Source organism: Pelodiscus sinensis, chromosome 25, assembly GCF_052426305.1.
Source record: "Pelodiscus sinensis isolate ZL-2025 chromosome 25, ASM5242630v1, whole genome shotgun sequence".
Classification (NCBI taxonomy): domain Eukaryota; kingdom Metazoa; phylum Chordata; order Testudines; family Trionychidae; genus Pelodiscus; species Pelodiscus sinensis.
This window is the reverse complement of record NC_143076.1, coordinates 17,807,576-17,830,320: the sequence shown is the minus strand read 5'-3', so window position 1 is coordinate 17,830,320 and position 22,745 is coordinate 17,807,576. Positions and strand designations below refer to the sequence as shown.

The window sequence follows — 22,745 nt, the reverse complement described above, 5'->3', positions numbered from 1 at the left end:
GAAGAGAATTGCGATGAACGGAAAACAAACGAGGCAGCTATTCCCTGCAAGAGCCTCTCTCAACCTTTGTTCATTTTCTGTCCCCTAAAAATTTTGGAATGGGAGTGTGGACTCCTTTGGACACTTTAGACGTGTTCTAGAGCAGTGTTTCTCAACCTGTGGTACGAGTACCCTCAGGGGTACTGGAGAGAAGTCTGGGGGGTACGTCAACACAACTGAAATTTGGAGAAAATAATGTGTGTGTTACGTTTTACAGCGCGTTATTATTTTTGTACTTTTTACACCCAACAATTTCTTTGCCCGCCCGGCTACGATTAAGTTGTTTAAACAAATGTGTTGCAATGGTCGGGGAAAAAAAGTGTGTGTCTGAAAACTGTAGGTGCTGGAGGGGTATTTATAATTTTTTTTCTTGAAAAAGGGGTACTTTATAAAAAAAAGTTTGAGAAACGCTGTTCTAGAGCTCTCAGGGAGCCGTGGCCTACACAGGCGAAGAGTCACTCCCCTAAACATCACCTCCCTGGGGGCTGGCAAGGTATGCTCAGCATTTCTAGTAATGGGAGCATCTCTAGGGGGCATCCAGTGACGGGGATGCCTGGAACTGGTGGCTGCTTTTGAGAAGCTGGGTCCAGGGTAATAGCCATACCTAGGAGAAAGAGAAGGGGAAGGATGGATGGACAGACAGAAGAGGTGGTAATGGGTGTAGGACGGATGCTCAGAGAGGGGGTTGGGGAGAGTAAGTGGCTCCTTGAGGCTTTCCCTCATGCACAGACTAAAAAGTGGGGGTAGCTCAGAAGAACCAAAAAAATGAACCAGACCATGAACCGAAGTGAAACTGACCAACTCAGCGTTAGTGCCCTGCTACATAAAATATAACAAAACAGGAAAAGCAAATGGTGAAAACTGGACAGTGAAAATCAGATACTTCCTATCTGAATACATTCGGATGAGGTTACGAACACCAGAGAAGGGCCTTTTTATTGAATCTTTATGATTTAGCTTGAGCTTCTCCGTTTAATAGTCAAAGGTCCAGACTAGCTTCTGCAGGAGGGCAAGTTTTTCTCCGCGTTCTTAGCGGTGCTCACTTACGCTTTCTCCGGATGGGCCCTACCGAGATGATCTGCTCCTTGGGCTCTTTGGTATACTCAGCGGCCATCCTGGAATTCTGGGGGCAGTTCTGAACAAAAACAAGCGCACGCGGCGGTTACGGCAAAGCTCTTGTGATTATGGTGCACTAGCCTCTAATCTCAAACCCTGCTCCCATTCAGAGCTATTGCAAGGCCCCCACTGAGGCTGTAGTGGTGTTGGATGCTCCCATTCAGAGAACATAAGAACATAAGAACGGCCGTACTGGGTCAGACCAAAGGTCCATCTAGCTCAGTATCCTGTCTACTGACAGTGGCCAGCACCAGGTACCCCAGAGAGGGTGGACCGAAGACAATGATCAAGCGATTTGTCTCCTGCCATCCCTCTCCAGCCTCTGACAAACAGAGGCCAAGGACACCGTTTTATCCCCTGGCTAATAGCCTTTTATGGACCTAACCTCCATGAATTTATCCAGCTTCTCTTTAAACTCTATTATAGTCCTGGCCTTCACAGCCTCCTCTGGCAAGGAGTTCCACAGGTTGACTACACGCTGTGTGAAGAAGAACTTCCTTTTATTAGTTTTAAACCTGCTACCCGTTAATTTCATTTGGTGTCCTCTAGTTCTTCTATTATGGGAACTAATAAATAACTTTTCTTTATCGGCCCTCTCCACACCACTCATGATTTTATAGACCTCTATCATCTCCCCCCTCAGTCTCCTCTTTTCTAAACTGAAAAGTCCCAGTCGCTTTAACCTCTCTTCATATGGGACCCGTTCCAAACCCCAAATCATTTTAGTTGCCCTTTTCTGAACCCTTTCCAAGGCCAAAATATCTTTTTTGAGGAGAGCTATTGCAAGGCCCCCACCGAGGCTGTAGTGGTGTTGGATGAGCATCGATAAGGGAAAATTCTGGCCTTCTTCCCCCCCGGACTTTTGACCTGAACTTGTTCTACTGGGTGGGAGTCCATGCACTGGGGCAATCTGTGTGCCAGGTTCTAGAAGGATGTGTGTGGAGACAGGAGCGGCCCTAGATGAGCTGCCGGCAACTGGCACCCTAGGCGAAATGCGCAATCGGCGCCCCCACCTCCAAACCCCTCAATGGCCGTTTAATTTGGAGCCCCGGGCAACTGCCTAGTTTGTGCCTATGGACGGGCTGCCACTGGGTGGAGAACAGAGGAATGTTACGTAGCTCTATTGGGCGTTGTTCTCCTACCACACAGCAGCCTTGGAGGAATGAGTCTAGCAAGGAACACCCTCCCGGCCTGCACACACGTACTATTTTGCAGGAGTATTTTTCTGAGTCACAAAGGGAGACGGCGCAGTGGAGATGAACCTCGTCGTAATCCCCGATGAACTTGAAGACGGTGACGTGAAAGCGACAAGTCAGGGACACCCCATTCTCCTCAATGCCAATGGTATTATCCTTAATATTTTGGCAGCTACAAGAAAAAACAAACAAACGGTGTCTCAGCTGGGTTCAGTAAATTCTCAAAGATTCTACAGATCCCCAGTGCTTGTGGGTTATGGCTACAGAGAAACTAAATCATTCTGTTCACTAGCTGTTACTTGAACTCTGGGGGAGAAGAGCTTGGACTGTTCTCCCCTTATGAGCTCTCTCAACCGTGGAGTGTTCAGAATCCAAGCCCCATTTTGGTTGCGTGAGGCCATGACTTATTAAAAAAACATTTCCCCTTAACTGCTTGCTGCAGAGATGTAAGTAAACTGATGCATTGTCAAGCTTTTCTGATTATTAATAGACTTCCAAATTCTACTGCTCCTGCCATGCAAGGATCTCAGAGTCTTTACACCAGTAATTAATTACAGATCATGACACTCCCAGAAATCCTGAGAGGTTACCAGATGCGCCCCTGTCATACCAGGATTTAATGTCAGAAGCAAATGCACAATGTGTTCTGTTCTCAGCCCTGACCCTGTCCTGGTGCTACAGAAATGCCCACTGACTTCACATGCTCAGTCTGAAACACCCAGGGCTTAATTTTTAAAGGCGTAGATCTCTCATGCTCCAGGAACTTCAGCAGAAGCTGTGTGAGCTCAAAACTATCTGAAAATTGTGCCGTTTGGGTGGGCCCTAAACTCGGGGAGCATTTGAACATTTAAGCCCTTCCCTTTTCTATATCAATTTCTACATCTGGGCTATTTTGCTAGATTGCATCCCTTTTTCGTAAAAGGGATGCAAATTAGACGTATCGCAATTGCTAATGAAGCGGGGATTTAAATCTCCCCCGCTTCATTAGCATAAAAATGGCTGCCGCTTTTTTTCAGCACGGAGCTTTGCCGGAAAAAAGCGCCAGTCTAGACGCGGATCTTTCGGAAAATAAAGCCTTTTCCGAAAGATCCTTTATCCCTCTTAAAATAGACAGCCAACTGCAGCCTGCTTTTGGGTTCTTACAGTGTGCACGTAGGCGTAACACATGAGCACCTCTGGCTTTTTCCTTGGGATGTTAGGAATAGCCACAGATGCACAAATCAGTGATCCTTCTTTTTTGGTATTGGCAGCAGACCTTAGTGCATGCACCAGAGGAAGAAATATTCCTCCTGTAATGTTCATAGGTTCAGATCATATGGGGTTGTACACCAGCCAATGATTTGTAAATCCCCAAACAAAAGCCAAACCAAGAGAAAAATCTTGCCAGATGTCACTGACCCTCCTTCAATGATGAAGTATCTGAGTTTGTCATTGCTGTCCCGAGAAGGGGTTGCATAACATTTGTTCAGCGTTAGGATGAGGTGGGTAGAATCTGCCCCAACAACGAAGACCCCGACATAAAGCACGTCCCGGGTGGTTAGAACCACTTCACCCTGCCGGTAAGGGTGCTTATAGGATGAGTTCTTGTACAAGGCCATCTTGGTTATGAAACTGCCTTCTTGTGTGGGGACTGTCAAGTTAATCACACTGAAGGAGAGAAACAAAGCTCATGAGAAAACAGCAGAAAGACGATTCTCTACAAAGGGGGAAGAGAACGGATAGGGCCTAAGGGAGAGGGACTAGGAGATGGAGCTTTTCATGTCGACATTTATACCACTGAATACTGCAAACCTGAAAATTGTTACTGCCCAATGGATGTTTGGTGGCTGATGTGGCACCAGTTTGAAGCCCTCAATCGTACAACTGCTCCCATAATTATCATAGACTGACAGGCATATAACCGAGTCCAAAGGCTGAATGGGCCATGCAGATTCCCTAAGAGTGCCCCCAATAGGCCAAGGTTGAGATACACTGGCGGAACAGCATGAGAGAAACTAGCCCTCCCGTGGCCCGATACTGTTCCTGTAATAATCATCCGTTTGACCTCCTTTACAACAGAGGCAAAGGAATTTCACCCAGGAATTCCCGCATCAGACCCATATCTTTTGGTTGAGCTCAAACACACTTTTTGGGAAAAAAAAGGCCACTCCTGATTTAAAGACATGAAGTGATGAAGATTCCATCGGGACCCTCGTTTGTTAGCTGTTGTGGTTAGTTACACTCATTACTAAAATTAAGCGAGCTGTCTTCTCCAGGTAAATAGAGGAGACTTCAGCCTCCCTGCTATCATGCCTGCCTGCTTTTTTCTCTCTCTCTCTCTCTCTCTCTCTCTCTCTCTCTCTCTCTCTCACACACACACACACACACACACACACACACACACAAAAGTCAGTCTTACCTAAGCATTGGCCTCACTACCGAATCCAGAGAAATTTTGATATCAAGCTCATACGCGCACGAGAATTCCACATTGATAGTTCTGTCCCGGGTGATTATGTTTCCAGTGTTATTTGCACTTTCAATCCACACAGTGTTTTTATACACGATGTGAGTGCCATTGGACTGTGCAGGAGAAAAAGAAACAAACATTATTCTTTTTTAGTTCACAGCTCAGAAAGCAGCATATCTAAGTCATTATGTAAAAATAATCTGCAGACTGATTGTGAACTGTTTCAGAGGCAAAGTCAGCTTTTTATTTTATATTGGTGCCGCGCTTGGTACAATGGGGCCTGGATTCCTGCCTGGATTTTGTGGACACTGAGGTACTAGATTATAAATCACAATGATAAATCAGTTTGTATCTTGCTGCTAGACCGAAAAAGATTCTGCCTACAGTTACATTTATAACAGCACTATTCATCATAATGGATCCCAACCCAACACATGCACACTACATGCACCACTAAGATGCAACCACCACTGGGCACAGCTCATCATCTGTTTAACAGTCCTCACAAATACCATGTCCCAGTGAAATATTAAGCAGGCGAAATGGAAGCACCCAGGCTGGAATTTGGACAGAACGCAAGTGCTAACACCTTGTATCTTCTACCGTGCACACACACACACGTGTTTAGAGCTGTCTATTAGAACCCAAATATAGAAAGAAATAACCCACCCCGTGAAGAGTGTGTATGTGATCATCCCCTAATGTAATTTAATGAAGCACTGAAGCATTATTAAGGCATTGTGACATGTGAGCTCAAACAATAAACCTGCCACTAAAAGGAATGCCCGTTTCTCTCTCTCCTTTCTTTGCTTTCGGTTCAGCTCTGTGGCATGTTTTTCCATGTATCACCCTAGCAGCATTTGCTTTGTAACAATGCGCCATTAAACATGAGCTGTCTCCCCCGGCTCCTCTCCCGGCATGTCTCACCTGCACAAGGTTTCCGCAGTTCCCCTTGGTGTTGTTGATCTGGAAAGAGATGAAGTCTTCCCCTTCGATGCCGGGGCAGTGACGGTCATTCACGCGCACGCCTTCTCTCTCAAAGCCAAGCTGAAAGAGCTTGCATTTGGAGATGGAAACTTCCATCTGTGCCGCCTTGCACGTCACCTCTGCGTCGATGATGTCGTGCGTGTCTAGGGACAGCACAGGTGGTTTTAAAGGACAGGAGCAACTCAGAGTCAGCTTTGAGCTGGCCAGCCAGGAGGGGAGCTTCTGGGCACATCAGCATTAGAGATTATAGTAGAGGTGGCAACCTGCAGCCAGATGGCTGCATGTGGCCCATGAGGGTTCTGTGTATGGCCCACAAGACATTTGGTTTACTGTTGCCCAGGCTACCAGATTCCCCTGCTTTCTGCCTGCATAGGTTTTTTCCTATCGGTAGTACTAGACACTCATGTAAAGCCAAGGCATGTGAAGTGAGCTGCCTGCTGATTACACAAATATTGGACTGGAAGAGCCGTGCGCTTCCTCTGCATCTAATCAAAGCCCTGCTACAATTCAATCGGCACACCCCGCAAATTCTAGGCACACAAGCACAGAGAGCAAAACTACCCTACTCTGGGAAACCATCTTGGTTAGGACCATCTTGCAGCCCACTGAGATGAAGGAGGGCCATTCATGCAGCCCACGCACTAGCTCAGGTTGCCCATGACTGGATTATAGATCTGCCGGTGATTGTGCCCTCAGGAAAAGCGGAGCCCGCAAGAGATGTATCAAACAGAGACGAATCTGACCCAGAACGTGAGGTGTGACAGTCCAACCGACCCCACTGACCTTGGCAAATTCAGATCCGGATCTAAAATTCATGACTCCGACCCAACTCTGGAATGTCCTAAACTGACCCCCATACATAAGCTAAGCGACAAAATGAGCCACAGTACCCAGAGCTGTTAGATGAGATGAGCGCGGAAGAGCTGAATTGCTCAAAAGAACAAACTCTCTCTGTAGGCTCAGTTTGCACCCAGAGTTGAGTGGCAGGGGCAAGGTGGATTGGCTGGGAAGGCGAATGCTCAGATTTGCTCCTGCAGTTCATTTCGTGGCTGCAGGTTGCTCCCCTCCTCCCCGACAAGGAGACTGCTGCCCAATCCTGGCCGAAAGCATTTACAGTGGCTGCATAGGCCGCCGCCTTGAAGGTGGCCAGCCAGCCAGTTATATGCTGTGGGCTCTTCCATCCATACAGCATCAGTGAGTCACTCCAAAGGCAACCCTTGGAATTCAGAGCGAGATGGTGTCTGACTCACACATCGTGGGCGGGAAGTTGGGTGACCAGAGCACACATAAAACTGGGATGGGGTAGGGAGACAACAGACACCTATGGGAAGCAAAGCCTTGATTATTGGAACTGTCCCTATAAAATCGGGGCATCGAGGCACCCTAGGCGGGAGGTCCACCACAAAGGGAAGCGTGACAGAGCCGAAGGGGATGGCTTAGTTGTCTCAGCACCAGGTATATTGGTAATGAGATCTGATCATTCCGAGTCTATTCTCTGGAGCAGTCGGTTGAAATCCTGGCAGCACTGACTCATTCATCCAAGGGAGTTGACGATGGTGCTTCTAGGCCTCAACATCTGAGCTGTGTTGTGGACGTTAAAGATCACAGGAGAATTTTTCTAACAGCATTGGTGGGATATTCTTGGCCTGACGTCCTCTCCCTGGACACTCTACAACAAACTGATCAGCTACCACCTTCCCGCCAGGGGTGGCTGCATTTCACTGATGCATGTGGAACAGCCTCCCACTGGGCAACGCATCAGGGCGTCTGATCCCAGAGCTAAGAGCATGAGCTGCTCCTGTTTGAGCTCACATCTAGGCCCCCGGTGTGAGGGGCTATAAGGGCTCTTATTCTCTACAGATGGGTACCAGGTACCACGCACCCCGGTGGGTTATATAGGTAGCACTTTGGGAAGCTTTCGGATAAAAGGTTCTGCATGAACATAAGTTGTTGTTATTTGTAGTGTGATAGCCCCTAGAAGACCTACTCCTGGACCAAGACTGGTCTGCACTGGGCAGACACAACAAAACAGCAACTCCAAAGAGTTCACTGCTTAAGTATTATTATCCTTGTGATACAGACAAGGAAACTCATGCACCGAGCAGGGAAGGGACTTGCTATAGTCACACAACAAGTCTGAAGAGCAGAACTCCTTAAGTCCTGACTCCGCAGGCATTGGCTGTAACCACCTGACCACGTTCTCCTAATCCCCAGGACTTTTCCGGAGACTTAGTATGTAATTTTTATCGGAATGTTATTTGTGCTGCCTTCAGAGTTTCATTATTTGTGCAAAATGGAGCCCGGCAAATTAACTGTAACTTCATTAAGATGGATATACTCGGAGCTTCGGAGTGTGCGTTTGCATATATTACCAGCACTGCCGGTGCAGAGCCCTAACCGAGCTGTTGCGATTGCACTCTCTGTGCTGCTTCTTCTGCCTGCTGCGTGGGTGAGTCCTTGTGGACGTGCCTACGAGCTGGCTATTCTTCTGCATCATCGTGCAGGCCGTTCGGAGGACGACACGGTCAGAAAAGTTGCTAATGTTTCCTAAACGTTCTCGGCACCTCACTCATGTCCTGCAGCTTAAGCTGCCTGATGCTTCTTCGCTCTTGGAGTTGTAACAGAACAGGCCCGAGACGTCAGGACACCGGTGATCTTTTCTCAACTCTGCCAAAAGTGATCTCGAGAACATCTCTTAAGAGCTCTGTGCCTCAGTCTCCCCATCTCTAACGTGGAGATAGCACTTCTCTGTCTCCCAGGGTGGGGAATTAATTCAGTGTCTGGAAAGTGCTCTGAGATCCTCAGATGGAAGGACTAGAGGATGGGAAAGTGACTTTATTTGGAAGAGTTTCGGATAATGCATTTGTAAAGGTCCTTTGCATGGGGGATTGATAGGACACAGCTCAGACCCCCCGTGCTGGCTTACACAGTTTCGGGGGGAGCAGCGATTTTCTCAAGGATCTCTGAGCAGATCTAGGAGTGGCTTTAGTCACTCTTTGTCACACTTGTTTCTGTGGCTCCCTCTGTGGAGCTCCTTGCCCAAGGATGGTGTGGAGACCAGGACTTTAACAGGGTTCAAAAAAGAACTCTGAGGACTGGGGGTTCTTTTCTCACCCGTTTCTTTTTTTAACATATGCCAGATTGAAGTTGACATATGTCATTCTCTCCTCTACCTTAGACTAAGCACGTTTCACATGGGCTGTGCTATCATGTCATTCAAGCCGGGGGTGGGGGCGGGGGTGTGGTGGAGGGGGCGGGGAATGCACGCATGGTACAGAAGATGCTTCAAAAGTAGCTTGCAAAACCCAATGCCTCTGGACCCTGTTCATGGGCCAGCTGCTCCTCGTTCCCCATAACTGCAAGGTGAAGAACTGGGCAGATTTTTATTACCAGTGAACTTTAGATGACAAGCAATTTCTATCTATTGACTGAGGAGGAGAGGACTGGGCAAAACTGATTTTTGATTTTTAAAAATGTATGCATGCTTTTATGGATATACTCGGAGCTCCCAGTCAATTGAACACAAGCCTGGCTGAAGTAGCAGAAAACACGTCATAGGACACACTCCTGCCCTGGACGACTTTTCAGTGTCTAGGACTGAATCTTCATGTGGGGTAGAGCTGCATAGCTTCATCAAAATCAGAAGAATTACGTCAGTTTACGTCTGTTGAGAATTTGCCCCTGAATTTCCTTGATTGTATAAAAGTCTGTTCAAGGCGGGAGTCGAACTTCTGGTTTTGATTAGCATTCTATTATGTTACTCCCCAAACTAACATGTTGCATGGTTTTGCATTTTCCGATCTTGCAACTTTGATGAGTTGTAACATTGCATCATTCCATAATTCTATTAGAAATCACAAGAAGCATGCACTGTTTTGGGAATACATATAAATTGTAAAGCGATTTACCTTTTTTACTTTTTATTGCTTGTTTCTTTATGAAAAATCAATAAAAAAACACCAAAGATCTCTCTCAATTTTTTCTAGTGGAACCTGATTTTAGATGAGATTGGATATGTTGGGAGTTACAAATTAATCCTACCACACCGTGCTCTCCCACAGCACATTCTATCTGAAGATCTCACAACACTTTCCAAACAGTAGTGACGTTAGCCTCACAATGCCAATGTGAAGCAGGTATCATTAGTCCTGTTTTACAGATTGGGAAACTAAGGCACAGGCAAGTGACTTGCCCAGGGTCAAAATGCAAATCAGTGGCAGGGCCATGAGTAGAACCAAGTCTTGGTATTTTAACCACATAAACACCTTTCCTCCCTGGCATATTGTAGTGCCACTGGATTTGAGGTTGGAACTTTGTGTGAATCTGAGTGGGAAGTGGTTGCTGAAGGAATTGGCTTATTTAAGTCCCATATAGATATAAAAGACCCCTTTGTAACTTAGTTAAAAAGACCAGAGCCAACAATGCAATTAACCTCCTGAGATGCGGAACAGACGCATGTGAGGTCACTCACTGTTTCCATAGGGTGGAGGTTCGATACAACCACACAATTCTCCTCCATTGTCAAGTTCACAGCTTCTGTTGGGACAGTCGGCCCCCACACAGGGATCTTCAACCACTCCTGCTAAAAAGGAAAAGACAGACAAAGACACCAACTTTATTTTCACACCAATATCCAGATAGTTTGTTATTACACCACTCAGCCCCTGAAGTGTTGCTAACTTGTGCAATTTATGCTCGTTGATGGGTTTAAAGCACCAGTTCTTGGAGTCATATGAACACATGACACACTCAGCTTTCCATTTAAAAAAATGTAAGTTTCTAGACCTCCTGGTTGCAGAGAAAAGCTTGAAAGCATAAAATGAATCTGACCTAAAGACTCGGGAACTAGAAGGCTAAGAAAAATAATCTTCCATATTATTTTTAAATTCATGTGTGTGTGTATATATATATATATATATATATATATTTTAAAAATCACATGATATTTTTAAGCATTTCTCATGATTTCTTGGTGCTGGATCTGTGAATTTCTGAGGTTAATAATGCTGCCCTCAAAGTCATTACTCAGGTGAGGACTGGACTCCCACTGAGTCTAGAGAAGGTAAAGTCCCCAATGCATGGACCGATATGAACAAACAATTTATTCAGCGTAGGCTTCTGGCTTTACAAACAAAGCATCAGCTATAAGTCACCAATGGGAGAACATCTCCCATGTTCTTAGCCCTAGTTGAGGCAAATGCTTGCCAGAGCCAGTGTGCCTTGGAAGTGTGTGTGATCCAGCTAGTATAGACTACATGGGAGACCAAGTTGCTTCCAGACAGGGTCAGTGTCTTGTTTCTAGACCTGGTTGGAGACTGAACTCCCTACCCCCACCACTGAAAATTTCCACTTTTCAACAAAAACTTGAAAACCAAAATATTTGTATTCCAAAGTGTTATTTTCATGCCTCATGGAAGTTGGAGGTTAGGTACCTCAAAGCTCCTTTTCTCCTCTATAGACCAGGATCCCTGGTCAGACTATGTTTCCCATGATGCACCATGCTCTCCCCTTTTCATTGGTGAGAGGATGCATCACAGGAGTCCTTGGTCATGCTGTATCATGGGAGTTGTAGTTTAGCTGGGGAGCCCCGTCCATAGAGGAGAAAGGGGACATGGAGAAAGCAAGCTACTGCTCCCATGAGGCACCATGGCAGTTTATCTGAATGAAAAGATTTTGGTTTTCAGGCCTTTTGTTTTGCTATGAAACATCAACATTCGCCACAGAAAACATGGACTCTCTGTGAAAAAATGCCAAAATACCAAACCCCCCACCCTCCCAGAAAATAAAAAAAAAAACCACTGAGGAAAACATTCTGTTGAGGGGGGAAAAAAGGGGGGGAGACCAAAGTTGTTGAACAAAAAATAAAAAAGGACACAAAGTTATTAAGGAAAGAAAAAAAATTAAAACAGCATGGCCCCTTTCAGAGTATCTGCAGTCAGAATAAGGATAGGAACAGGGGAGAAGTTGAGCACTAAGACCCAGGGGAGGCCATTTTGTTTTCTTGATCAAGCCAGAACGCAGCTCCCTGCGGAACCAGGTAAGCAAGGGGCCTGGGGGCAGGGGGCTGGGCCCAGTTTCTGAGTGTGTCGTAGGGTTACCAGGTGCCCGGTATTTTCGCCTCATGGCCGGGAAAAAAAATCAGAAAATACCGGACATTTTGGGTGTCCGGTATTTTCTGAGTTTTTTTTTTTTTACCGGACAGGAGGCAAAAATACCAGACTGTCCGGGTCAATACCGGACACCTGGCAACCCTAGAAAAAAATCCAGTCATTTCAAAATCCAGTATCCCACGGGAAACAGTTCAGATGAAAAAAATTGTAACCAAAAATACTTGTCCCCTCTCCTCAGGCTAGGACAAGCTCCCACAGCAGTGCCTCCGCTGACTCAGCCATCTTGGGAGCACATGGGGATGGAGGCTGCCTTTAAGGTAGCCAGGTTCCACATCATCTAGGGGAACCTATTGCTAACTGCTCCGGCTGACTGCTCCGATTGACTCTGCAGTCTGGCTTGCTGCAGAGCATGGTGCTTCTATACGATAAGCGGTACCAGGCCTTGCCCACGTGGGAGGCCAAAGGGGCAATTGCTCCAGAGTCTGGCAATTCAAAAGGACCCGGGGCTCTCAGCTGCCACAGCAGCTACTGCCGCAGGGCCGGCACCCCAGACCCTTTAAATTGCACCTAGGTGTCCGGTTTTCACCTGGACAGTTTGGTATTCGGGTCCCCCGTCCGGTAAAAAAAAAACAGAAAATACTCAACATGTGAAATGTCCGGTATTTCCTGTTTCCCTTGGACAGGGCTGGCCCAAGCCCATTTGGTGCCCCGGGACCGGGTGCGCAGCACTGCCCCTGGGCGCACGGCACATGCGCTGCCCAGCCTGGCCTGGTCACCGCTGCTGGCGTGCACGCCGAGCCGTGCAGAGCCCCACGGCCGTGGGGGGTAGGGCGCTTCTGGCTGGCGCCACAGGGCCAGCGCTGCGGGAGCCGGGCGTGCGGCGCCTGATGGCAGCTATAAGGGACGCCACATGCCCCTTACAGCTGCCATCAGGCGCCCCCCATCGGTTGGCGCCCTGGGCAGCTGCCCGGCTTGCCCATGCCTGCGTCCGGCCCTGCCCTTGGATGGAAGCACAGTGGGGACTATTTCTCTCTGCCCTGTCTGGCGTGGGCGGGGGAGTGAGGAGTGCAGGAAGCCTTTTTCTTTTGCTTAACAGCTTTAGTCTCCCCCTTTTTTTTCCTCAACAGAATTCTTTCCCAGTGTTTTTTTTTGGGGGGGGGGGGGGATTTTTTGTTAAACCCTCTGGCAGCCCTAATTGCCCTGTGCGGTGTGATGCACTCTGGGAAGCACTGAGAGCTGCCCCAGCTCCGCCCATTCTGCCTGAGGCCCCGCCCCTTTCGGGACATGGAACCACCCTTTCTCCCTCCTCGCATAGCGGCCTGGCGAGTCTGTCAGCCCCCTGGGCAGTACCAGGGAACGGAACAGGGCTAGAATAGCTCTTACAGCAATTCTCCTTCTCGATCCACTCGGTGCTGAGGATCCCGAAGGAGCGGCAGGCCTCCCCGTAGGCAGCGAGAGAGCCGCAGAGCTGGAACTTCTTCTGGTTGTAGCAGCCGTCGAGGAAGCACGACTCGTAGAAGGGCAGGGGGTCCAGCAGCCCGTAGCAGGGCTGAAAGAAGCCTTTCATGTCCGTCAGCTTGAGGCAGTAGCCGTCGCTCTGCAGCTTCTGGATCTGCACGTTGTCGCAGGCGGCGGCATACTGGGAGTACTGAAGCTCGTTGCAGCTGGGAGCGAGGGATTACACAAAGGACATCAGCCTGGAACTGTGTGAAACAGCCAGTCCCCAAGTCCTCTCCTGAGGTGAACCCACAGGCGAACAGACCACTCAGGTCACCTTGTTTCTGCATTATTACCCCACCTGGCCCAAGGCAGACTGTCCAATCCCGTGGGTTTCCTAGTTCTTTTCACCTCTCATTAGGAGATGCTCACGTGTCCAGGGTGAAACTCACCCCCGTGCAGAAAGCCAGGGCAAGGATTATGGGCCTCTTGAATCCCATGTCAGCCAGAGGTTGGGCTGCAATCCTCGGGCTGGCCCTTTTGAAGAGGAGATTTTCCCCTCATCTTTTATAAGCATCTCTTCATGCCCGAGGCCTCTCTTTCCATGCGCCGAATTCGCCCCTTCCTTGCTGACATCCACAATCGCAGGCGCATGGGATCCGCAAATGTGCTGACGAACCCAAGTGCCACTGCTTTACGCACTTTCCCCATCCCGCCCTCTTTGATTAGGAGTTTCAAAGGTACCCAAATCCTACTGAGCATGAGCAGCATTTGATCGCCTCATTCCTTTAGACAGAACTGTGTAGCATTCTGAAGACTAACAAGATGGTTTATTAGGTGATGAGCTTTCGTGGGCCAGACCCACTTCCTCAGATCAATTTGTGGAAGAAAATCAACACAACCATATAAAATTGTGCCGATTTTCTTCCACATATTGATCTGAGGAAGTGGGTCTGGCCCACGAAAGCTCATCACCTAATAAACCATCTTGTTAGTCTTTAAAGTGCTACATAGTCCTGTCTTTTGTTTCAGCTACACCAGACTAACACGGCTGCATCTCTATAATTTCTTTAGGTTATTTAGAAAAGTCCTGCCTTGACACCTCCTGCTCCCACAGCTAACTCTGACTTGCGCCAACAATCACATCTGTAGCCGTCACCATCTGAATGGCAGAGTCTGTGCTCCCCATTCGCCACGTGTGCCACTTTGGCAGGTGCAGAGGGAGCCTTTGAAAACCTGGCCTAATCCCCGCACTCCTTAAACTCCTGCGAACGCCCGTAGGAATTTTGCATGTGTAACTCGTGCCCACGCGGCACGGCGCTCTTTCCCCCTCTACCATCGGTGGGGACATGGAGAGCTAACAGAGCCGGGTCCTTCCGCTCAAGCAGTAGCGGCACCTGGTCCAAGACATAGCCAGGTTCAACCCTCACGGCCTATGACCCGCTCCAGGGGTGCAGCAAAGTAAGTGGTGGCCTGTACAGGGATTTGAGCTGGGGAGATCTCTGCAGTTTGGGACAAACTTCTCCATTCAGGGGAATGAATAAGCCATACCCAGCTGGTGGAGCGTTCCGGGCCATGTAGAAAGATTGACATACCCGCTACACCATGGGTTCCCAAACTGGAGGGTGTGAAGAAATTCTCGGGGGGGGGGGGGGCATGAGGCAATTCCCCTCCCCCTATCAGTTCCTTTTTTGGCTCAACAAGTTTTGCTGCTATTGGGGGGGAAAAGGGAGAGAAGGGGGCGGGAGGGTTTGTCAAAAATCAAAAAGGGGGCGTGATACTGAAAAGTTTGGGAACCGCTGCGCCACGGGGTGGTAGCGCACCCCCAGGAGAGCAGGATATTGGCGCAAAGCTGCCTTCCAAATGGGCAAGTCCAAGGAGCTTTATCCCCTTTTACACCAAGGCTCCTTTACCCCATTTTGGCAGTCGAGGAGCCCCAAAGTGGGTGTATACGTAACTTACACCCACTGGAAGACCCTTTTGCAGAACCAGAGTGGCACAATATGGCCTTAGTGTACATGACCCCGCAGGGCGAGGGAACGGACTTTTTGTCGTATGTTAGTACAGCCCCTAGCACAACCGGGGCTGGCATCGAGGTGCGACTGCCACACAAATGAACCTCACTAACGAGAGTGAAACCAGCCGGGCTGTAGAGACGTTACTCTACAAATCAAGGCAACTGCAGTGCAAGTGATCTCATTTCGATGGGCGAGTTGAGCCCTCCGACAGAATTCTGTTCGGGGCTAGACTCCATGGTGCGGGTCACACCCCTCCGGATGATTGTTTCCTAATAAATGCAACAGGGCTTCTCTTTCCGAGCCTATCCCCCTGCCATGAGCTGTGGATGGGCCCCGGGACACAACATGGGCCCCCACGAGTGTCAATGGCCAAACACCCACTGGCTCCCAGAGGAGTCTACACCCCAAGCCCCAGGCTCACCTCTTCTGCATGCCGTTGGTTTTCCAGCTCTGGGCCAGCACCACGCTGCTGACGACCGGCTTCCCCCGCAGGGTGACGTAATCGTCCGTCTGGTCCCCGTTGAAGTTGCCGCACAGGCCGCACACTTTGTTCTGCAGCCGCTCGCTGATGCTGATTTTGATGACGTTGAAGCCGTTGTAGAGGATCTGGATGTCCGGGCTGGTGTCGATCACCAGGAAGCCCTCCAGGCTGTAGATTTTGGTGGACAGCCCAGTGACAAAGGGGATGGTCACTTGGGTGCCATTCACCTACTCAAGGGGAGGAGATAAGGCTGAAGCCACTCACCTCTCAACGCTCTGCGACTGTACCGGGTAGGCACAGGTCCCCGTAGCGGGCAGCACAGGGCATGTTGCTGCCAGCTCCTCCTTGCCTTCCCTGCATCTGGCCAGCTCCGTACGGGAGGTGAGACGGGGCCAGGATCCTGCCTCCTCCCTGTCCCTTTTGGAGCCTTTGAGCATCAGAGGAGGACGTACTGCCTGGTATTTGCAGTGGATTGTGCCAGCCCTGAGCACAGGGGAAGCGCTGGGAAGCAGGGACCCTCTGTGTGCTCAGCCCCTATCACCAGGGCGCTGGCCTCTCGTTGCTCCCGCAATGGAAATAATCAGGAGCCGGCGCAGCCGAACTCCGTCCTCAAACCCGTCACACGTGACGGCTGCAGGGGAGACGGGACGGGGGAGGAAGTGCTGCAAACACCGTCCCCTCTGATCAGGCCTGCCGACAGGGTGGGGCAAAGAGGGCCACTGGCGATTCAGAAGGGTCCAGGGCTCGCGGGCACTGCCACAACAGCTGGAACCCTTTCAATCACCGCTGGAGTGCCAGGCGGCACATTCCGGGCAGCTCTGAGGGCTGGCTGCCAAGCCCCACCCCTTCCACACAAGGCCCCGCCCCTTCTGGAAGCATGAAGCTGCCCCTACCCCCCACATTGCCCACGGGCCCAGCAATCCTGTCGGTCCCCCTGCCTTTATCTTCTGTCTGCCCTCAAGCAAATGGCATTGCCAGCCACTGCTTTCCCCACCCCCAAGCAGAGCTTCCGAGAACCTAAAAGGGGAGACGAGCCAGAGACTCCATGAACTCACTAGAGCCTTTGCTTTTGCCAGCTTCCCTGATAAAGAAGGCGCTCCGATACTACGGTGATGGGCTGAACACAACACCCTAACAGAGCCAGTGTACAGCCTCTCCCCGGCTTACGAACCGGTTACGGACCCAGCAATTGGTTGTAACTCGGTTTGTTCGTAAGTCGGACCCCATAGAGTTACACGCCACCGCGCTGTTCGTAAGCGGATCGGGTTCGTAACTCGGGGTCCGCCATTTACGACAGCTTTGGTCGTAAACACGAACGGTTGTAAGTGGACTGTTCGCATCTCGGGGACCGGCTGTAGTCAGGGATATTTTCCTAGTGCGGGGAGCAGGGACAACCAGGATTGGAGCCTTTCCACTTTGGAGAATCCCAACCCAGCCCCGTCTCTTGGGGGCCAGATAGTTTCCCTCCTCCCTGTCCTGGTGAACTCTACCCCACCCCTGCCAAAGCCCTAGAAATCAGCCAGTCCGAGGAGCGGCTTGTCCCTTGGGAATTCCTGGAAACCCCCGACTAACGCTTTACCTTGATGGTGTTCCGGTCGCTGATGAGGATCTGCTCCTCGTTGATGTAGAAATACACCGGGGAGATGACGGTGAGGTTGGGCGACGACCACTTGTCGAAGTTGATGATGAGCTGGAAGGAGAAGTCAGGGAGCTTCTGGCAGATGGTGGAGAGGACGAAGGCGCAGTTGGCTGGGAAGTGGAGGATGGCGCCGTCGAAGGTGCGGAACACCCCGCCGCCTGCCGCCAGGCAGTAGGAGCTCTTGGTGCTGAAGCAGCCGCGGACGCCGTTGCGGAGGGCACACTCCTCGTCCGACTTGCACTGCCGGGGGTCGCACTGGATGAGGTTGCGGCGGAAGCAGCGGCAGCGCCGGGTGCAGTCGCTGTTCCAGAACAGCTGCTTGGGCTGAAGAACAAAGCGAGAGGAAAAGCCATTTTACTGTGGTGGGGAATGAACCTGCGAGAAGGCCCATTTCCTGAGCCTCTGGGCTCACATAAAACTGTAGTACTCTAGACGCTCTCAGCACAGCTTCTCACCAGATGTGCTGGCCCAACCTTGTTGCAGTTGTATTCTGGTAATGCCTCGAGGTTCCAGCTGTGATCAGGAGCCAATCATAGGGTTAGAAGGGACCACCAGGGTCACCTAGTCTAACCCCCTGCCAAAATGCAGGATTGTGCTAGGCACTGTACATACACACCGTAAAAGAGAATGCCCCTGAAGAGGTGGCAATCTAAACAGCTCAGATTGACAAAGGGCGGGAAGGAGGAAGGATTATCTCCACTTTGCACTTGGGGAGCTGAGGCCCAGACAGATAGGTGACTTGACCATGGTCATCTGGAGAGTCAGTGGCATGAACCCAGATCGCACTATAAGTCAACTGTCCTGGTCTCTGTCAGACCTAGAGAGATTGCATTAGGGTCAAAGAAGCGCTCTGCTGCCATCTCCACTGGAAATGTAAATGGCAGCTTGTCAATTTGGACCACACAGGCTCAGCTAAGCTGCACTTCCGGATAGAATTTATGACACACGGTTAACACATCAGCCAGTAGAGGGCAGTGGTGACACGTAGCTGCTAGCCGTAATGTGGCAATCTCCGATCAGAGCATTGATTTATCCCGTCCAATCGCACCCTGAGATGTGGCCAATACCTGATCCTTCGGCACAAACTGAAAAAAAATCCTATAATGCCAATAGCACAGTATTGTACACAGAGTCTTTGTGGAGCCCGGGCAGTTTCCAATGATGCCCTAAAGCCTGAAACTTAATTAGCCTTTTGCAGAAGCACACACCAGCGATGAATCACCCTGAAATCAGGCAGGCCTTTGAAAAAGTCCATCCGCAGGATCCGCCACTACGCAGCGCGATTCAGTGGACAAAAGGGCGACCACCAGATAAAAATAATCCAACTTCACTGGAACCTTTGCAAGCTGCAAAAGGGAGGAAATTTGAAGTTGCCGTTTCCACAGCAACCCTCCCCTCTTTCATTCAGGCTTGCCAGGCTATAAATATCCTGTTGACCAACTTTTTGTACAGAACACAAATTGACTGTCTTCAGCCCCTGTATCAGATTCACAGAATAATTGGACGGACGGGCTTGCTTTGCTCCTGATAAGAATTTAGGCACTGCAGATTCTGAAGGAGAAAAACAGCCCTCAAAGGAGGATGGATGAAGACGACGAGTAAACAAGCCAGGCTTTGGGGAAAAGCATCCTGCATTGGGATAATGTTAGCACAACAGACGTGCCGTGGTGGGTTTTTTCCCTCTGTCGAGACATGCATTCAATCTCTTCCAGAGACAGATTTTCAAAGGGTGGATTCCTCCCATGAGCCCACCATTTTCACCCACGCATACATACTTTCGGGCACAATCGGTCTGTATGTGTGGAGTAGTGCCTTGGGCTAAATTCCATCGCCCATGCAAGCAAAGGATGGAATCTAACGCCCTTGCTTGCAAATAAGCTTGAACAACGGCATGCAAAATGGTGTGCTGGGAAGCGATGAGAAAGGTAAGACTTGAGACGGAATGGTGACATTCCTGAAAAGCCAGGATCGAAGAGGCCAGTTTTCAAACGTGGGCTTTATTACTACCCTCTGGTCTACAGCAGAAGTTGTCAACTTGACTGGTTTAGTTACAGTGTGAATCCCCCTCTTGGAGATATTGGAGCTTCTGCCGGTCCCAATGTGCGTTACCAGTAAAACTGTGTCTACACTAAAGCTTTTGCTGGTACAAAAATTTCAGGGGGAGGGGGGAATCATTCCCCTATTCAACACTACCAGTTTCTAGGCCTGCCCTTGGGCAGCTAAGCCCACCCCAGTTCTGGACATGCAGCTCAGCAGAGACACATGCTCATCTGACACCCCTGAGCCAGTGGACTCAGTCATTTGATATCCTTGTTCATCAACTTCCTTTAATTAGTGTGAATTAAGCAGAGAACCCAGGAGTCATGACTGCTAGTCCCCCTTCCCTAAGCTCCCTGGCCGTTTCTTCCCTATGTCGCTAAGTAACAACATAGAAACAAGGTGGGTGCGGTAATGTCTTTTATTGAACAACTTCCTTTGGTGAGAGACAAGATTTCAAGCTAGGGTGACCACGTGCAGGGCCGGTCCGAGCCATTAGTGCACCCCCGGGAGCACGTCCCCACCCCAGGCACTCGGCGCATGTGTGGCCCCGCCCCCACCCAGTCCGGCAGCACTGCGTGGCACCCCCTACAATGGGGCGCCCCAGGCGGTAGCCTGGTCAGCCTGTAACTTGGGCTGGCTCTGACCACATGTCCCTATTTCCTAGGGACACTCCTGATATTTGGGGCTTTTTCTTATTTAGGCACCTATAACCCCATCCCACCTGTCCTGATTTTTCATGCTCACCATGTGGTCACCCTATGTCAAGCTCTGTATTTACCTGAAAGCTTGTTTATCTCATCGACAGACGTTGGCCCAATAAAAGATATTACCTCACACAACTTTGTCTCTCTCATATACTGGGACTGACTCGCCTTAACACTGCGACACACAAATAACAACATACAACTATCCCTTAACTGGCCTGGCATTCTCAATTACTCTGTGGCTAATGTCCTTCCTTCTCAAGCATCCCTCGTTTTAGTCCCAAAGTGAGGCATTTGCCGCATCAGCTGGATGGCCTCTCCCAGTGACTGTTGAAAATGGTTTTCAGCAGAAATGCAGCACCATGGACCTAAAGGGGCAGTTACTGATATTCAGGGAAGGAATCCCTCTAGGAACTGTGTAGCCCTCATCTGAGGGCTTCCTGTGCCCCGTAGCTGGGTTTGAGCATTTTGAGAAATGCTAACCAACTTCTGGGCCTAACCGAAGCCAAGAAGGAGGAGAACGAGATGTGAGGTGTAAGCGACTGTAAAGCTGTATGGATTAGCAGCATGACAGCAGCAGACCTGTTGCTATGCCATTATCACCACCTCTTTATTACGGTAGAGCCTCGGCGCTCCATCAAGAACCACAATCCTTTTGGTGCTAGACGCTGCACACACACAGAACAAGACAACATTTTTGCATCTAAAGCAAAGGATTTTGGTCAATGAACCTTTCCATGCTGCTAGCTAACAGCAGCAGACGCTTGACTCTTGGCAAGAGACCCTTCTCGGCAGTTCTGACAATCTACAACAGCCTTCTCCACGTCATCCCTCTCCTGCCACATCCTCTTGATTCTTCTCTTTCCTCTGCTGTTTATTGTTTTAACCCTGTGAAATCCATCATGAGATTCAGAGAGCCTGACTCCTGCCTCTCACTTACATCAGTGACAATGAGGAGGAACTCAGTAGAGTTGCCTGGGTTTAAAAAAGGGAGAAATCAGCTACACCGATTCATGCAAATGCTGCTATGCGAATTAAAGTTTCATTATGTTATATTTTTACTGCAAGCTAGACGAAGTTTCAGTCTCATTATTAAAAACGTGTCGTTCCGTTGCAAGGATTAGGCTGATGAATATTACATAACCTGAAGGACTATATGGCTAAATACATTAAGGTTATTAATTATGCTAGGATCCGTCTCTAGATAACGGCAGGGAAACATACTCTGCATTCCTGCTTCACAGCAGTGTAGCTCACACAGGCGAGAAACTGTTAAATGGGCCCACAAATTATTCTCCAGGAAGATTTCACCGTCCCACAGCCCCAGTGGCAGAGAGCAGAACAGAATTCTCATGTTTACACCCAAAGTTTATTGGAGGCCTGTCCAATTAAGAGGCAGCAAGGGGCAGAAGAAATAATAGCAGATGGAAAGTGTTTCCTTTCTCTATTTCTATTCTTATTTAGGAACCATTTGGTTTCCAATTCCGGGAAGAAAACTGCAGAATTTGCACGGTGTGTACTAAAATGTGGTTTTTTTTCCCATGAGGAGAGCCTCTGAAAGGCACTTTCATTTAGATACAATATTGCCATCTTCCCAGAAGCTGTTAGCTAAGAGACAGAGAAAAAACAGAAGGTGCTTACTTCAGAAACAAAGGAGGGGAAAACGGGCCTTTTGTGCACAGGGGGACCAATCCGCATTTTCCCGGAGGCTCAGTTTACAACACTAGGGTGGCACCAAGGGGTCTTGAAGCGACTGGAAATGACACTGAGGTCCCTTTGCTTCCACAAAGTGGTGCAAAGCAGCACCAGGTCCAATGGTCCCTTGAAGCTGCAGGCACACGGCAGTAGCAGAGTCATCTGGTAGCTGCTCCACCTCTCATGCGGCGGAGAGCGTGGTGGGCACCCAGGTCCCCAGGCTGCTGTAACCCGCAGCTGCTCTTCTTGGAACAGGGGGGCAGGAGGAAGGAGAGGTAAGGAGAAGGGTGAGGGAGGCACTGAGTCCTGCTGTGTGTGCCAGACTTTCCTGCAGGAACCCAGAGCAGCAGCTCTTGGTGCCACAGGAAGCCTTGAGCCAGCTGGGAGGAGACAGCATCTCCTGGGGGGCTCTCCTTAAGGGCTGAGGCTCCGGGGCGGAGGGGTGTACAGGGTCTCATGGGGGAGAGGGGAGGGCAAGGTTCTTGCTTTCCTGGCTTTTCTCACTTTGGTTTCCAAAACTCGGGAGAGTTAATAGGGCCTCCGCCCACGGCTATGCACGCGTGTGCAACCTGTGTTTATACCCATTGATTGACACCTGGCACTTTCCAACACCACACAACATCGTCAGACAAAAAAAGTGCGAGCTGGCCTAAGGAGTGCTCAGGGGAGTTTGCAGCCCACACAGAGCCAAGGGGGGGATCTTAAGAACATAAAAACGGCCAGGCTGGGTCAGACCAAAGGTCCATCTAGCCCAGTGTCCTGTCTGCCGACAGCGGCCACTACCAGATGCCCCAGAGGGAGGGATCACAACAGGGAATCTGCATGTGATCCTCC

General features: G+C 49.6%; 1 protein-coding gene across 2 annotated transcripts in view; it reads right to left on the bottom strand.

The window, feature by feature from the left end:
* The window catches only part of LOC102462950 (tubulin-specific chaperone cofactor E-like protein), a 114,111-nt gene that overhangs the window by 3,921 nt on the left and 87,445 nt on the right, over positions 1–22,745 (bottom strand). For both annotated transcript variants that reach the window (XM_075909746.2, XM_075909743.2), the window contains 9 exons: positions 17,413–17,796; positions 15,774–16,060; positions 13,281–13,561; positions 10,259–10,369; positions 5,728–5,930; positions 4,750–4,913; positions 3,750–3,998; positions 2,361–2,523; positions 1,087–1,174 (listed from right to left, as the gene is read on the bottom strand). In XM_075909746.2, coding sequence (XP_075765861.2) covers positions 1,087–1,174; positions 2,361–2,523; positions 3,750–3,998; positions 4,750–4,913; positions 5,728–5,930; positions 10,259–10,369; positions 13,281–13,561; positions 15,774–16,060; positions 17,413–17,796 — 1,930 coding nt within the window. The remainder of the gene's footprint in view (positions 1–1,086; positions 1,175–2,360; positions 2,524–3,749; positions 3,999–4,749; positions 4,914–5,727; positions 5,931–10,258; positions 10,370–13,280; positions 13,562–15,773; positions 16,061–17,412; positions 17,797–22,745) is intronic.